Source organism: Rhyacophila brunnea, unplaced genomic scaffold, assembly GCF_057557595.1.
Source record: "Rhyacophila brunnea isolate RB1 unplaced genomic scaffold, BYU_Rbru_1.0 scaffold_15, whole genome shotgun sequence".
NCBI classification, from domain to species: domain Eukaryota; kingdom Metazoa; phylum Arthropoda; class Insecta; order Trichoptera; family Rhyacophilidae; genus Rhyacophila; species Rhyacophila brunnea.
In genome coordinates, this window is record NW_028232806.1 from 7,378,941 (window position 1) to 7,395,356 (window position 16,416).

At 37.1% G+C, this 16,416-nt stretch overlaps 1 protein-coding gene across 2 annotated transcripts in view; it reads right to left on the reverse strand.

The window, feature by feature from the left end:
• The window catches only part of LOC147074864 (synaptic vesicle glycoprotein 2B-like), a 70,223-nt gene that overhangs the window by 8,750 nt on the left and 45,057 nt on the right, over positions 1-16,416 (reverse strand). The window contains exons 1-11 of one of the 2 annotated variants that reach the window (XM_085942993.1): positions 13,122-13,387; positions 11,015-11,332; positions 9,001-9,206; positions 7,131-7,278; positions 6,819-6,981; positions 5,261-5,482; positions 4,569-4,689; positions 3,234-3,416; positions 2,275-2,651; positions 1,125-1,348; positions 787-946 (exon numbers count right to left, since the gene is read on the reverse strand). In XM_085942993.1, the coding sequence (XP_085799119.1) occupies positions 787-946; positions 1,125-1,348; positions 2,275-2,651; positions 3,234-3,416; positions 4,569-4,689; positions 5,261-5,482; positions 6,819-6,981; positions 7,131-7,278; positions 9,001-9,206; positions 11,015-11,087 (1,877 nt within the window). In that variant the 5' untranslated portion in view covers positions 11,088-11,332; positions 13,122-13,387. Of the gene's footprint in view, positions 1-786; positions 947-1,124; positions 1,349-2,274; positions 2,652-3,233; positions 3,417-4,568; positions 4,690-5,260; positions 5,483-6,818; positions 6,982-7,130; positions 7,279-9,000; positions 9,207-11,014; positions 11,333-13,121; positions 13,388-16,416 lie in introns of those variants that run through there. The other variant, XM_085942994.1, reaches the window with a different exon arrangement.

Here is a 16,416-nt window from a genome sequence, read left to right on the forward strand (position 1 = left end):
ACGTAATTTAATAAAAAGTGCCATCGGAGAACAAGGCATGGAGACAACAGAAATAAATGAAATTAATGATATAGAAGATACAAAAAACAAAGCTAAAACCATCCGGACAAACAAAATTATGTGAAGAGATCTTCACGTCCACAATAAGATACCGCAAATTTTTTTAATGCAATATAATTGGCCTTTGTGGCGACCAGGTCTGACGGCACGATGGGCCCAACAGCTGGTTGGACCGACTGAAGCGTCTCTTCCCTCTCGGAGCACATTCTAGGACATTCCCAGAGGATGTAATTTGCATTCTGTAGTTCTCCGCCATATGGACATGTTGGCCGGCTAACAAGTCCAAGCTCATAGAGCTTGGCAGCGAATCCACGATGGCCTGTCAAAAACTGACTGGTGTAGTGGTCGGGAGTCAATTTGGTTATCTCCAATCGCCATTTTATATTCGGAAAGAACAAATACGTGTGCCTGCCCTCGGTAGAAGCATCCCACTTTCGCTGCTACGTCTTCAATGCCGCATCCAGCGTCATAAGACGTATTGTCCACTTCCTCACAGGGTAGCTCAATTTGTTTAATGAGGCTATATAACTACATACTGTATAATACTGGAAGTCATGGATCTGATAAAGATAAGATGTCTCACGGTTGAACGATTTTTAATTTTCAATTACGAATATATAATACAGATATTTTATACTAGCAAATTTTAAAAGACAACATTATTTATTGAAGATTATCCAATAATCATCATACACTCAAAAATCATAATTGAAATAGTGTCCATACCTAAGATTGACGGGATATGACTCTATGATGGTGATTGTGATGCCGAGGTAAGCCATGGAGATGAGACCGATGAAGATGGCGCTGTACACGATGATGGACGTCTCTGACTCCAGGAAGTACAGGCCCGGGGTGGACAGAGATGCCAAAACCAAAGAACCCACTAGGAAACAAATAATTCATCATGTTAATAATAATTATGGATAACTTTATATAATATTATTGAACCACGTTGCGCATTTATAGGATAAGAAATAGAGTTGATAGGCTCAAAATCCTTTACAATAATTAGACATTCCTTAAAATATCCATATAATCAGTGTACTCATAAAATGTTTTACCTATAACAGGAACCCGTCCTATGAGAGAGATGAGAATGCCGCCTACGAGGAATCCAAGAAAGGCAGCAGCCGCTGAAATGGCGCGTGACTTGAGCCCTTCCTCCAAATAGATGTTGTGGTCCGTCTCCAACGGACACACGGGAGACAGACCCAGAATTGTGCTATTGATGAGACGGCACGCTGCGTCCATGTGCCGGGCAGTGTTTAGATCCGTGTCTATGAATCTGTAATCATAATTTTACCTCTCAAAATAATACAGACAAACAACTTCCGCTTATTAGTCATAAGAAAGTAAGCAAATACGATTACTTCCCGCACGCCACAAGTAGGCGTTGCTAATTTATGTCATTAGTGTCTCACTGTGTCTCACTGTGTCACTACTCAGTGTTTGATTTGAGTCACAATAAACTCTCGATTATCCGGTTGTGCATAATTCGGTTTTCGGATAATCTGAGCAAGAAATGAACTTGGTTCGAACTCGTCTGATCGAAGGAAAATTCTTCTAGATGTATAAAGAGATTTATTCGATTCTAATCTGAGACAAGTAAAATAATTATGAAATATGTGAACTAATGGCAAATCTACAAGGTTTTGAAAATGTTGATAAAGAAAACATCGAGGAGTAGTTAGAATGTGATTCATGTCATCGAGGATCCAACATGAGTATTGCAAATATCGTTTCCACTATCATTCGAGCAAGAGGACGCAAGTGATGAAGAATAAAATATCAATAGCATTAATCACAATATGGCATTCATAGGTCGACCGAACACAGAGTATCCATGTTTTCAGAGGTCAAGCAAGACTTATGTACTGAACTAGGTAAGCTAGATAGACTGAGCTGAACCCAATGATAACAGAAGCTCAAACAGTTCTTTATATAACTGATTGTTTATTATTTAATATAGATTCTCTGCTTGCGTGATAATATTGCTATGAGGTGTTGTGGGAGCCATCTGAGCGGTGGTGTTTAAAACGTCTAAACGAGTGAGTGAGCAAGTATGCAGAAGCCCATAGATATAAACATGTAAGAGAGAGAAAACGATTCCATTCTTGTCCATATGACTTCCGGCAGACATGCAGTGCCTCCTGCCCAACATCATACAAAGCCCATGTCTACATAATTCTACAAGGGGATAACGGCACAAACCTGGTTCCGAAAAACAAGCTCCCCTCGAAGAAGGTCAGCGAGCTCATGATATTCGTAAACTCTACGTCGTGAAACTCGCAGAACTTGAAGACGACATGTGAGAAGGTGACGTCTTTGAAAGTGCAATTGGAGAAGGTAGAGTTCTCATAGACAACGTTCTCGATGGTGGTGGCGTTGAAGAGGACGCTCTCAAACATCCTTCCTGAGATGCGCTGTGTGGCCGCCTGGAAGATGGCATTCTTGTTCCTCACTATGAGGTCAGGGGCGTACGCTGATATCGCAAAGTGGCAGAAGAGGGTGGCCGACAAGACGGCCGCCAGGATCGATGTCGTACTGGCGAAAGTCGTCGAGAATAGTTGAAGGAATGAGTTCCAGAACTGAAAATAATGACGTTGATTAGATGGAGTATTTTAAAATAATGAAACAAAATTATATGACTGCAGGTGCTGCTATCTATCATTAATTATTGTTATTAGTGTAGGTAACACTTCGGTTAGCAAAAGGTTGATATAAAAGACTACATAATTGTTTTTACATCTAAAAAAAAAACAAAATCTGTTCACTGAAAGCCGAAATTGAATGGATATTAAGATTGCCTAAAAAGCTTTGTAACAAAACTACACAAAATCTTATTATTTGTAGACATATAGTGGTGTGACAAAAAATGTAAATTGATGTAATTATTTACATAATAATTCCTGAACCAGAACGCCATTTTTAATTTCTCCAAGAGACGGAGCGGTAGCCTGATGGATTTCATATATTGATACTGAGCTCTAGGACTGAATACAGCTCGACAAGATAATCGCTGGACTAATCTAGTCATCAAAGAGGTAGTAAAATTTTGAAAGGTTGGGAGGCTGCTGGATCAACGAAATAGAAAGTCCTACGGAAATACATGGCAACGCGATGCATATAACCAAGATAGTCATCAATCAATCTTATAAAACGTTTCTAACCTGGTGCACAGAGAACGCCATATCGGCCAGGGTAGACCTGGGAGGAGGAATGGGCGCAGGAGGTCTCTTGGAGGGGAGTTCCAACTCGCTCAACTGATAGCCTCCCCCTCCACCCGATGACCCGCCGCCTCCTCCAATCCCGCCGCCGGCGCTACTCCGGGTGCGGTTTTTCTTGTATATGCGCTGTGAAAGAAGAAAATTGTTGAAAAATATAGTTTGAAGAAGAATGTACAAATTAATTTGTAAATGTATTATATTTAAACATAAAATAAAAGAAATCAATTGTCGTTTAGTGACACAAAAATTATTACCTATAATTTTTACCTACGTTCATGCATAGTAGCAATTATTTTTCAAATATTTACAGACTAACAATGGAGTCTACCATACTAGGCGATTATTTACAGCCTACCTTCTTAAAGAAAATAATTTTAAATTGCATATTGTGTTTAAATAATCATTTATAATTTAATTTGCCAACAACATCTGCTGTATATCTAGGAATGTATTATAAATAAATACAGATTACAGCACCGTTAAAAGTATAATAAAATATGCCACAGCGCGCCATCTGTCTTTAACTTATTTATAGGATTAATCACTTAATGCTGTCGATTAATGCTTTAATCACGTGACCACAGCATGTCTATCGCAATGTATGCAAAACGATATGCTCTGATGCGTAAGCCTAAAATCTTTGTGTATAATATTATATGACTGCAACTTTGTCCACAATAATTAAAAATTAGATTATTTAAAAAAACAATTTCTATGGAAAATCACATATAAATAAATATAATATGTAGATTGTTTTTAAAAATAAAAATAATTTTATTTAATGATTTTTGATGTGTATAAATGTTTAAGAAAATACATAATTTAAACTCATCGCTCAATTTTATATTATCAGTGAGCTATTGAAATTACATCGAATTGGTGTGTTGGACTAATGAGTCAAAATTACCCTAAATCAAAGTGAATGTTATCCATATGTATCGTAGGATGTAAATGATAACAAAAAAATACAAACATAAAAAAACCACAATGTGTACTAGAAAGCCACTGGCACAATCTCAATTGATGGTAAGATATCAGCCTGTTAGCTGGTGGAACAGCGAATCACCCAGGAACGGCATAGAGGATGCAGGTCTCAACGATATGCTTAATGGTTTAGTTACGAAGTGTAGACTGATATGCTGTACATACATCGGACATGTCCGCAACAGATGTGGTTGAGACCCACTACATAATATATAACTGTGTGCCAGGAGCTTTACCATTGGATCTACGATTGGAATGGAATTTCTCACCGTCAATTAACAAAATTAATATTACCTGATATATCATGAGAGCTTCCACTTCTCTGCCGCATTCTAATAAATATCTTGGTGATTCGTGAGCCCAAACCAGACCGGCCAAAGCTACCATTGTTGGTACTGCACACAGCAGCAAGTATCTGCAATGTCAAATAACATGTATGTCAGAAATAAAATTTAAAAAACCCATTACCATGGTGATGAACTAATCAATTCTGCTATATTTCTTGTTAATAGACACATAAAGACATCACAAACGAAATTAAAAGGTAAATCATGTTAGCAAACAATTAATACTACTTCAATCTATAAAGACGTTTTAAATTCTGCCTATCATATCGCATAACTAAAAGCATACTTTGTAAGACATTTGTAAAGCCTGTGGTCTTCTATGCCATGGAAACGTTGATATTGAGACCTAAACATTTTCATAACAAAATCTTCCAACACATCTGTGGGCCAATCAGAGACCGCAACAATCGAAGGAGAAGATACAATGTTGAGCTCAAAGGCCTACATTATTTAAATACTCGATATTCGAGCCCAAGAACTTCCAAATGCTTGGATGCCCAAACACGACCTTCAATGGTAGGTAACATTTTTAAAAACACCTTGTCTTATATTTGGATGAGCAAAAACACAAAACACTGTATTTTCTCTATTTATTTCATGATTCAACCGAGCGCAATGCAAAGAAAAACTTGTCAATACCTATGCCATGCGCTGAAGTGTTCCTTGTTTTCTAAAACAGTGTCCCGCCCAGTGTGTGGCAGGGCGAGAGACGCAATCCCGGCTGAGGCGACCGCGCCTAATGCAGCGCACGCTAGTAACGCCGCCACGATGGGTGCACGCCGACCAGAGCCGTGACAGCTCTCCGCCAGGCAGCCGATCGCAGACACCGGCGCTCCGCCCATGCCAATACCAGAACAGAATCTGTAAAAAATTATATTATATTATGTACAGAAAAATTGAGAGCTTTTCAGATAGAGTAGGTACATTAAGTCCTGACATTTGCGTAGTCGTTTCATTACTCAAAATATTTTACCTCACTACTTTTGTAGAAGGGTATTTACGATTCTGTCAAGTGAGTTTTCACTGTGACGTATATGATATTCACTACATGACGGGTTGTTATTAATGATATATTTCATCACTTCTGACAGGTCATTTTGTCTATCACTCATTTGGGGATGTGGTAGTAACCAGTTTGGATGTAGGAGAAGCTGGATGTTGATGATGGAGGAGTGAAGAACTGAAGTCTGAGGATGATGTAGATTGTGTGTTTCATGACCCCCAGAAAGGGGGGGCTGACAGGGTTCTAACCTGGGGGCCCGGGCTCAGGAAGGGCCCGGCGTGGCGAGTCGACCAAATAAGTGATATAAATACAAATCAAAAATTCTCTCTGATAGTAAAAAAAAGTCGGTGTTTCTCTTCAATAATGTTATTATTTTAAATTATGTGGTTGTATGATATAATTTTTAATTGTGTATTCCACCTCCAACTCCATAATTCAAATTGATGCATTACAATGTACAAAAATTTGGAAAACGCTACTATGTCTTTAAGCTTAGCGATAGGTAGGGGGACCCGCCAAAGATCCTGGCCTGGGGGCCCGCTTCAGGATGTGGGGTCCATGGTGTGTTTATTTGCGAGTTTGACAGAAGTCCGGTGATACAATATAACAGAGAAGTAGATATTATTGTCCGAGGCACGGCAAGATACAATAGCGGAGTGAGTTTACGAAGTGAGAAGATCGAGAGAGAATATTGAGTGGGTATTACGAGTGAGACATCTGTCCGATCGTTCTAGTCTTTTTATTTAACCCAACACGGTTAAAATGAAAGGACAAGTATCCTAAGCTTTTGGTGAGAAAAACATTTTAAATGTTACTGAGGTGAAAAAGTGTAATTTAACTATGTGAATTTTGTATGGCAAAGAATATGTAATGAACAACTTATTTTTTGCTTTTTTCGGCAAGTCAGCATTATACAAACCTGTTGACGACCTGTGAATGAGAACTGGATCACACAGATCCGATGACGGCCATACATCCATTATAAGATATATTATAGTGTGGATGTAGTGATCAAATGCAACAGGTATCTCAAAAAAAGTGAGAAAAAATTATATTAGTAATTTCTAAATGCACTGCTCACCCGCTGAAACAACCTCGCAAGCGCCAGGACAAAATATAGCTACGCTAGCCGATTAATAAGTACACATGCTTATGCGATACTGTAGTGAATTAAGATAATATTTAAAGAGTTACCTGGCCATCATGAAGGGCCCATAAGTGGGCATGAGTGCGGCGATGACGCTGAAGACGGCATTCACACCCAGACAGGAGAGCAGCGTTCGCCGCCGTCCCATCCGATCCGCCAAGTTACCCCACACAATCGATCCACACGATATTCCTAACAAAGTTATTGAACCTGCAAAATAATAAGTCAAACATGATTTTAACCAGTAATGCAGTAGTATTCAAGCTATTTCATTACCGAGCATCATTTGGTATCATGGCAATTTGATAGGTACTGTCGAAAAATACTCTAAAACTAAATACAGTATAGATAATACTTACTTAACCACCATTTTTGTCTTGTGGTCATGCAGAATTCTACGTCAGCTGACGGCAATACATAAGGAATCGCTGCATATTCCACACCCGACGCTGCCAAAGCAAGCCCAAACACACTGCCCAATAACAGCTGGTGTTTACCGCACCCCGCCTATAAAAAGAATATTATTAATTTATGAAATAAAGTATGTATGGATCATAGGTTGCTCGATATCTTTGAAAGAATCAGAAGTCTTCGGAGCCGTATCAAATGACGGCAAATGGTGGCGAGGAAAATACTTGCATGTACATGTTTTAAATTTATTCCTTAATTGTCTGATGCAGCAAGGAATTTGTCTACAACAACAGCTCTTATAAAATGTTGGCATTAAAACACATGATAGCATTTCTGAAACATATGTAACGTAACTGATTTGGTCGCCAGAGCAATATGTATTAATATTTTATAAACTGGCGGATTGAAATTGAAACTTTCCGGCTTGTTTATAGCTGCCATCTTTGTTTTGACTTTTCGATATGGATAACACAAAATTATAATATATTTGTGGTTGCTGAATAAACACACATTCTGCTGAATTTGTGACAATTTTTCTAATACATGCATAATTATGATTTAATTCCATATTGAGAACCAATTTAATGATTTATATCTCATCCAATCATTTCAGGATAGCCTGTTTCTTATTTCTACTCACCATCCTCACGTATTGTCATGTTATGTCATTTAAAATTAAAACTAAACAGATCAGACAACTTGATGAATTGGTCATAATAATAATGCATAGAATTGACTATTTGTGTGAATCTAAATTTGAGTTGAGTTTTGAGATGGCAAAAAGAGTGATGTTTGCTACAAATGAATCTGCAATGCGGAATAAATTGCAGCTAATTTAAACAATACAGTAAAACCTCGGTAATAAGAACACGGATAATTCAAAGTTCGCCGTAATTCGAAATTTTCGTGAAAAAAAAGTCCCTTGAACATTATTTTCATATAAAACCAGACCTTTAATTCAAATTTCGTAATTCTAAATTATTTCAGAGTCCTGGCATATAAAAATATTCAATAAATCGTAATAAAGTACACTATTTCATGAGCCAGTCATTGAAAATTGTGACAGACTTTTTGTAAAACATCATAAATTACTTATTTTAAGAAGGTAATATTTGACGAGGAATGAGCTTAAGTTAATACTGAGGCTAAGAACAGGACACACAATGGGCAAAAGATTTGATGTCCTCATGGGAAGAAGCGAATCGCAACTCTGCGATGAATGTCATGTTTTAGAGGACATTGTACATACAGCACTACAACGCCCTAAATATGAACTTTAGAGTACAGCTGCGAATTGCGGATATCTATGAGAATGTCGACGAATTGAAAGGTGTCCTGGCGGTGGGTAAGACTGAAGAGCTAGGCAAAATTGTAAAGTTATTTAACAGAATAGGAGTGAGGACCTGATCGACAAATCCCCTTCTAGAAGAGAAGAGGCGTTATGACAGCGAGTCGCAGTCAAAGCCTCGGTAAAATCACAAAAAAAAAAAAAGGTAATAAAAATAATCCTGACATTTTATGACCCATTAACATACGCGGCATCGGAAATTTGGTAGGCACATCTATGATCGTAAACAATATTGATGAAAATCATTTTTTTTTTTTTTTTTAAATTTTAATATTTTTCTCCCATACTTTTCATAATTCGTAATTCGAATTTTTTTTTGATTTTCGGTCCCGTGGAATTCGTATTAACGAGGTTTTACTGTAGTTAATGAGTTCCTTTTGAGCTTCACTTAACAGTTGATTACTTACTTCACATATAACATCGTTCAGTTGTAAAGAAAAAGTCAATAACAGGTATTAAAAAATGCTCACCTGTCTAATAGCATCCTCATGGAACTGCGCCAAGACACTCATGTCTCCGTATTCGATGAGCTCGCCAGTGCCGTCGTCCCCCGACGCGATAATAGCTGCTGAGGGGGCCTGTCCCCCCGTGCCGCCTCCTCCGCCCCCCTCCAACATCATCAGCCCCCCGCCGGACTCGGACGGGTGCCCCTCTGAATAGGCCATCGTGCCGAAACCTGCAACCGGTACTGATTTAACTTTGAAGGCTGGGGAATATTGAGAGCTTGACTCATTGATCAACAAAACAATGCATCAATTTCCACCCAGTCAGTGCGATATTAACTACCAAGTGAGCATTCAGAATCATACCTATTCTCCATGGTGGGATGAATAAAGAAAGGATACAAATTTGCTTAGAATGTGGCAAAACGATTGCTAGTTATTGCTGATCAATCACAATGGTCATGACAGCATTCCCTAGTTCCGACGAATACATCCATTACAAAGAGACAGGAGAGTTTCAAATTTTCTTGAGTATCCATAGAGTTTAACGAAATCTTTCATCATAAGATGTATACCATACATCTTTGGTCGTTGTTCAAACTAAAATTGGTAAATTGGAATAGCTTTACTAATTTTTATGAGACCTTTCGCTTGGTCATTAACTACCGAAATAATTATGATTTAAGTTTTATAAAATATCCCATTGTGGCTTCCTTTCTTGGTTTACAGGGACAAATTAAAAGTTCAAACTCTCCCAATGAAAGATACCAATTTTGGATGTATCATAAATTGATGAAGGCCCTAGTTATATATATATATATATATATTATGTATAGTTGACTCTCCATTTATCAAGGTAAATAAGATATCTATTCCTCAGATAATTATTTGATTCCTCACATATACAAAACATTAAAGAAAATATTGAAAACAACACATACATGCATGCAAAACAATTATAATATTATTAACCAATTTCACTGCACATGCATAAAGTCATACATAAAAATATAATAATAATAGTGGATTACTTACTAATAAGTACATGATATCATTAAGAGCCGAGCCACACCGGGCGACTTTGGTCTCGAGACTGGTCTCTTCGGGCGATTTACTAGGGCGACCAGAGAGGCAGCCAATAATAATAATAATAATAATGAATGTGTACGCAATTATGCAAAAAATGCGGCGTGGCCTAGTGTGGCAGCGCTCAATACATAGCTATATGTTTTCATACATCGCTACCGATCGCCCGACCAGAGAGACCAGAGAGAACGAGATTTTACTGATCGCGCGACTTTATTGCTTGCGCGATTACTGGGCGACCAGGTGTGGCATGGTCCATATAACTGCATGCATCGGTCTGGTCTCGGCGACTGGTCTCAAGACCAGAGTCGCCCGGTGTGGCTCGGCTCTAAATGCATAAAAAAATGTTGGTACTGTTCGGTTATACGGAATACAGCGGAAAACGCAATTTGAAAATAGCTGATAAACTGGATTATTTGTTAGTTTGGGTTAGTTTAGGTTAGGTTAGGTTAGGTTTGTTTAGGTTAACCTAACAAATAATCCAGTTTATTGGCTATTTTCAAAATGGGTTTTCCGCTGTATTCCGTATAACCGAACAGTACCAAAATGTTTTTAAATACTAGTAAATCAAGTACCATTTTCAGTGAAGATGTCATGTTACCGGATATTTTACGAGGAATGGTTGTTACCCCATTTGCCCAACCCATTAATATGCATTTTTGCCCAACCCATAATATGCATTTTTAACCGATGATCCACAGATTAAGAAACAGATGCTCTTATCGTAATATAAAAGTATTTTCTCAAAATATACAGCGAATTTAATCATTCGAAGAGTGTAAATTTTACACTCTTCGAATGATTAAATTCGCTGTATATTGTTTAATAATGAATACGATAATTATTTTTTATACTTTTCTTTCATCGTGATTAATCCACCGCCTGGATAACTGGATCCGGTAATCCTAGAGTCAACTATACGAGATACTATATAAGTAACAAAATGAATACGTACCGGCCAGATTCCTTCCAGAATTCTCCGAGTCGGACCTGGTCCTCACAAGGCACGCCTGCTCATCGAGAGACATGATGAAGGAGCTTTTTCCCGTGCGCAAGTCGCTTCTACGCTGCCCAGCCCCTCCCCAAATGACACTCCAGCACCCGCTGATTGGCTGATATTGTTAACGATTTCGTCACAGGAAATGATAAGAGTGGTAACATCTTCAAGCTTAGGAAAACTGATCTTGGTGATGATAGTTTCTTGAGGGTGGATGGTTTTCAAGTCGCGTTGCAGATTTGTGGACGGGATGACCACAAGGGCTGAAGGGCACATCTGGAATTAAGAAAGAAAGTATATTTATGTATTGAATTTATACTTAGCATACATTGTCCTTTAGGAAAGAGAAACAAACCATCAAGATGCGGTATGACTTCTGTCCATTACTCCACTACAGGATATGGTTTTTGGTAATTGGTTTAATTGGTGGCAATTTAGAAATTTAAATGGCATTCAATATAGGCTGCTAATCCAGATTTTCCACTGATTAGTGACAGGCAGAAATTAAATATCGTCAGTTTTAAATCCCTGGCGGTGCACACCACGGGAGATGATACTTTTGCGAAGAGAGCTTGCTAATATTAAACTCAATGCGGATGGACTCACATCTGTACTCGGTAAAAACCAAATGCTGTCTATTCGATGCTACGATCATAATACAGTCGAACTTTGTTATTACAAGGAAGATGGGACCAACTGAAATTGCTCGTTATAATCGTTACTCGTTATATTAGAGAATAGGTATTTTGAAATGAGCGGTCACATAACACAAAGTCGCAATTCAAACAAAAATACACAATTACAATTTTTCCCCGAAACAAGCATGGCATTCATAAACTACAAAAGAAGTTGTTTATTGAAATGAACGCTGGTGGGTTGGATTTTTTACATGCAATTTCAACCATATGCTTGGCAACTTTTTCAATATTGTTGGCGAAAACACCAATTAGGTAGGAACTTAACGTGTCTTAAACGTAATCCGATACCGGCGGCATCCTGTCCGGTCGGATTTTATTGCTTAGGGTCGAAATGTTTTTAAACGATCGACACATTAACAGTTTTAAGAAAATTTTTGGCGATATTTTAGTTCGGCATGGCCGATAAGTTATAAAATTGAATAAATGTACGGAAAAAATCATAAACTAAAATGTCAATGAATGTTTCCTCGTTACATCCGAGATATCGCTATATCCGTGATCGTAATAACCGAGGTCAAGTGTATTGTGTTGTGCAATGGTATAATTTTAATAGTAATGAGGAGATAAGTGAGACAATAATGCAGCCTCTCATCACATTGAAAGCGAAAAGGTGACGTTGAAGGGAGGCTGGAATGACCCGGAAAGACGCAAGAAGACGGGTGAGTGACAGGGATTTTTGGATGTTCAGACCATATTATGCTCCCACTGAGGAGCAGACATGGAATAAGAAGAACTAATATTCTATTTCATTAAATGTCATTTCTGTTTCTTTAAAAATTTAATGATTAGTTAAATAGGATAATAATTAATAGGAAAGTAATAATAATACAAGTGTGATGAAAAATAAACAAGTTTCTTTGTTTACTTTTGGATAAGCATGCTAGACTAATGAGTGCTAGATTATTTTTCGTAAATATGAAATTACTACTCGTAGAAATTCGTCAAAAAAGACTTTGGACTTTGAATTGTAAAAATATACGAAACACTTAAATATTATGTTTGAATGTAAAAATAGGTAGGAGTAGGTAGGTGGGTAGATATCTGCGACATGTCCCTAATCATCAATAAATAGCCACTCCTAATAGTTATAATCCACCGGTGGATGACGAATTAAGGTACTAACTCCAAAAATATAGCGATGTGCATACAATAACATTAATACTATATGCACAATCGAAATAATTAACTGAAACGCCTAATGCATGGTGAAGGAACAGGTTTTTAAAACCCGGTGACACGAGTTTGAATCCATGAATTACGTGGGCTGTCGATCGGCAATGAATCGTAAAAGATCATCTGAGGGTTTCTAGTATCGAACTGGTTATCTGTGTATACATTATAAAGAGATTCTTAATTAAAAATCATACCTTTGCGAAGTTAGGTCACTTTTCTAATATGAAAAAAATTGTCTATGGCGGTGTATTGAGCTGTCAGACCGAAGGCGAAAACACAAATTTATCAGTGGAGAAACGAAAATTATCAATGAAAAAGGTCACCAAATGCGTTCGAATAACATTTTTCACGTTTATTGCAAGTTTTTGTAGTCAAATGTGCACTGTTTTGAGAGAAATATAAAACTTTTCGTGATAAGGTATGCGCCTTAAAATTTAGGTAGACGAAGCGGAGACGTTTTAGTGCTGCCAGTGGGAATTTTCTGATATTCCCAAAATAGGACAGATAAAAAATAACCACTATTGAAATATTTATAATTGAATAAGTATGTAGCTAATCTAAAATTTAATAGATGTCTGCAAAAATGAAAACGTTAAAATATGTAGACTAAAATCTATTTTAAGCATGATTTTATAGTTCTAGGACCTAACCTGTTTAATTATTAAAAACATTCACACTTTCGTTTATGGAATACAATTTTTTTCATATTGCAACTTCAATGTTATTGGCAGCTATTCACTGCGCAGACCGGCATATTCAAACGGCGCAGACGACGGATTACATTATACACAATCGTAAAAATGTCAAATTAAAGGAAAATAATGAAACGTGTACGTAGGTATGCAATAATATTGTTATTATTATTTTTCCTTATGTAGGTATTTTGACAACTACCAACCTAACCATTTTTTATTATTATCACTGGTTGCTTATAACCATATTATAATAAAGATCCTTTACGTAAACGTATGTATGTAATACGTATAATTATGTAGATCACTGGCGAAGGGTGGGTGTAGCTGCAATGGAATTATTAAAGTACTTATGTTTTTTTTTCTATGGCAGGGATGTAGCAGTAGCGAGGGGTGGAGGGAGACTGTTCGTATTCTACATAAATAATGCACACTAAAATTTTCCAGTCAAAAGTATCTGTTTTCATTGAACACTAGAATGTGTAGATATTGTTTATTAGTTTTTAAAATTCAGCTAAACCCTGCCTATTCCAAGCCATAGTAGATAATAGTCAAAAGATATTTGTTTATCTATAAAATGTCTAAATTTATGCCATTACACTATACTTCATTATTTAGGTATTACATAGATAGAAGAATATTTTTCATCGATTATATTATGGTTTAGTTAGGTAGGAATAAAAAAACTAATCAACACCATCTGTCATATTATGTACTTATAATTAATTCAACGAAAACAAAATAAATAAGTATGAGTGAAAACTTGTGCAATATTTGTGTCAGATCGCCCATAGCATACCTAAACTATTATGGTTTTAGGTAGGGTTTAATTGCATTTTACAAACTAACCAGCACCATCTGCAAATTGTATTCTTAGTTCAATGAAAACGAATAAGTTTATCTGACAAACATTAGTGTGCACTATTTATGTCGAATCTTAACAGCCTACCTCCACCCCTCGCCACTGATGTAGATACTACGTAGGCATATTATAAAATTATGTTGGTACTTTCTATTTATAATACGTAATATAGTTTGTATTATTTCATCAGTGGGTCTATTCTATGCTTATCGACCGCTAAAGTGATAAATATTATCAAACTTAGGGTAGGTTTGTATCAAAATATTAGCACTTATTGTAACAATTACACGAAGCTGGTTTTTATTGTTGCAATAAGTGCGATATTTTAACAGCAGCAAGATAGGTGCTGTTAAAATATCGCACTTATTGCAACAATAAAAACCAGCTTCGTGTAATTGTTACAATAAGTGCTAATATTTTGATACAAACCTACCCTAAGTTTGATACTATTTATCAATTTAGTGTTCGATAAGTATAGAATAGACCCACTGGAGTTTGTAGTTTAAAATTTAAACACACTGGCATTAGTAGCTTACTTACACAATTATATGTAGGTATAATATTATTTTCCCTGACCTTTTTACTTTTGTCGCAAAGGTACGTAAGTAGGCAGGTACATAATAATAATTCGTATGTAAGTATTACATAATATTATGTAGGTATACATAATAATATGCAGGTGAAACGAGAAATTCTAAATTCTGCCACACGCGAATTTAAAAATAAAATAAAGAAATGCTGTAAATTACATACGTAGGTACGACTTTGGTCATAAAATTTAACTTTAAAAAGACAAGTAGGTGATTAGGTTTATTTTCCAAGAACGACACGTCATATTTTCTTCAAATTAATATTTTTAATAGTCTAGGATAGGATAGAAGATCGGGGTGGAGGTTATAGGCCTTTTAGGGGGCTAATTTGGATTGATTTAGAGGCCCGCGAAGGAGCCCGTGGGTTTTTTTTTTTTTTTTTAGAATTATTAATAACCATGTCCTTGCTTTTTCGTACAAGGTGGTTGTTAGTAATTTTGAACAGTCACAAACACCCAGGCTTTGAGAAAAACACATAAATGTTTTTGTCATGACCGGGAATCGAACCCAGGAACTCTCGGGTGGAAGGCGAGCGCCTTACCAACTGCACCACGAGAGCCGCCAGAGCCCGTGGGTTGCCGATTGGAATCCGTGTCTGGCAAAACCACACAAAAAATATCGATTATAATTTTTTATTGATTTTAAAGGCGGTAGTAAGGGGTGGGGTTAAAAATATAACAGGTGCCACTGATGTCCCCATTTACCCCGCCTAGTATGCAAAGGTCCTCGTCGATTCATCAGCGGAATACCGCACTTTTTATAGCGATAAAGCCCTGGTCCGCAGGTATAACTACAAGTATCGCATCTACAAGTGGTTATCAAATGCGCGTGGTCTTACGGTCATAATTATTTAGATAGTTAGTAGTAATCCGTTATCAGAATATTAAAGCAAACATTAGATACCCAAGATGGCGTCAATAATTCATAAGTGCCACGGGTCTTCCAGTGGTCACAGGTTTTGCATGTTGTTGAATACCGAAATGAAGTGGAAGAAGAAATAATATTTGTATTTTTTCCGTTCCTGTGGGGGGGAGGTCCGGATCAGCGAACGGCACGGTGAAGTTAGTGGGGGTCACAGAGGAGAAAGGAATGAGATGGACTGGATTTAAGGTTTGTATTTATGCGATTATGTAACCTGACAAACATCATGTGAGCTGCTGCTTGAGTTGTGTTCTTCTCTGACGAGGGACATTTTCACCTTAGTGGCTGTATCTATTAATAAACAGACCCCTTCATTGAAATCGTGTCACGGTATGGTGTGCAATTTCAAGAGTAGGGATCATCGCGTCGGTCCCTATTAAAAAAGTCGGTCAGCAAAATGGTATTTTTCAGTACGGGCAATCAA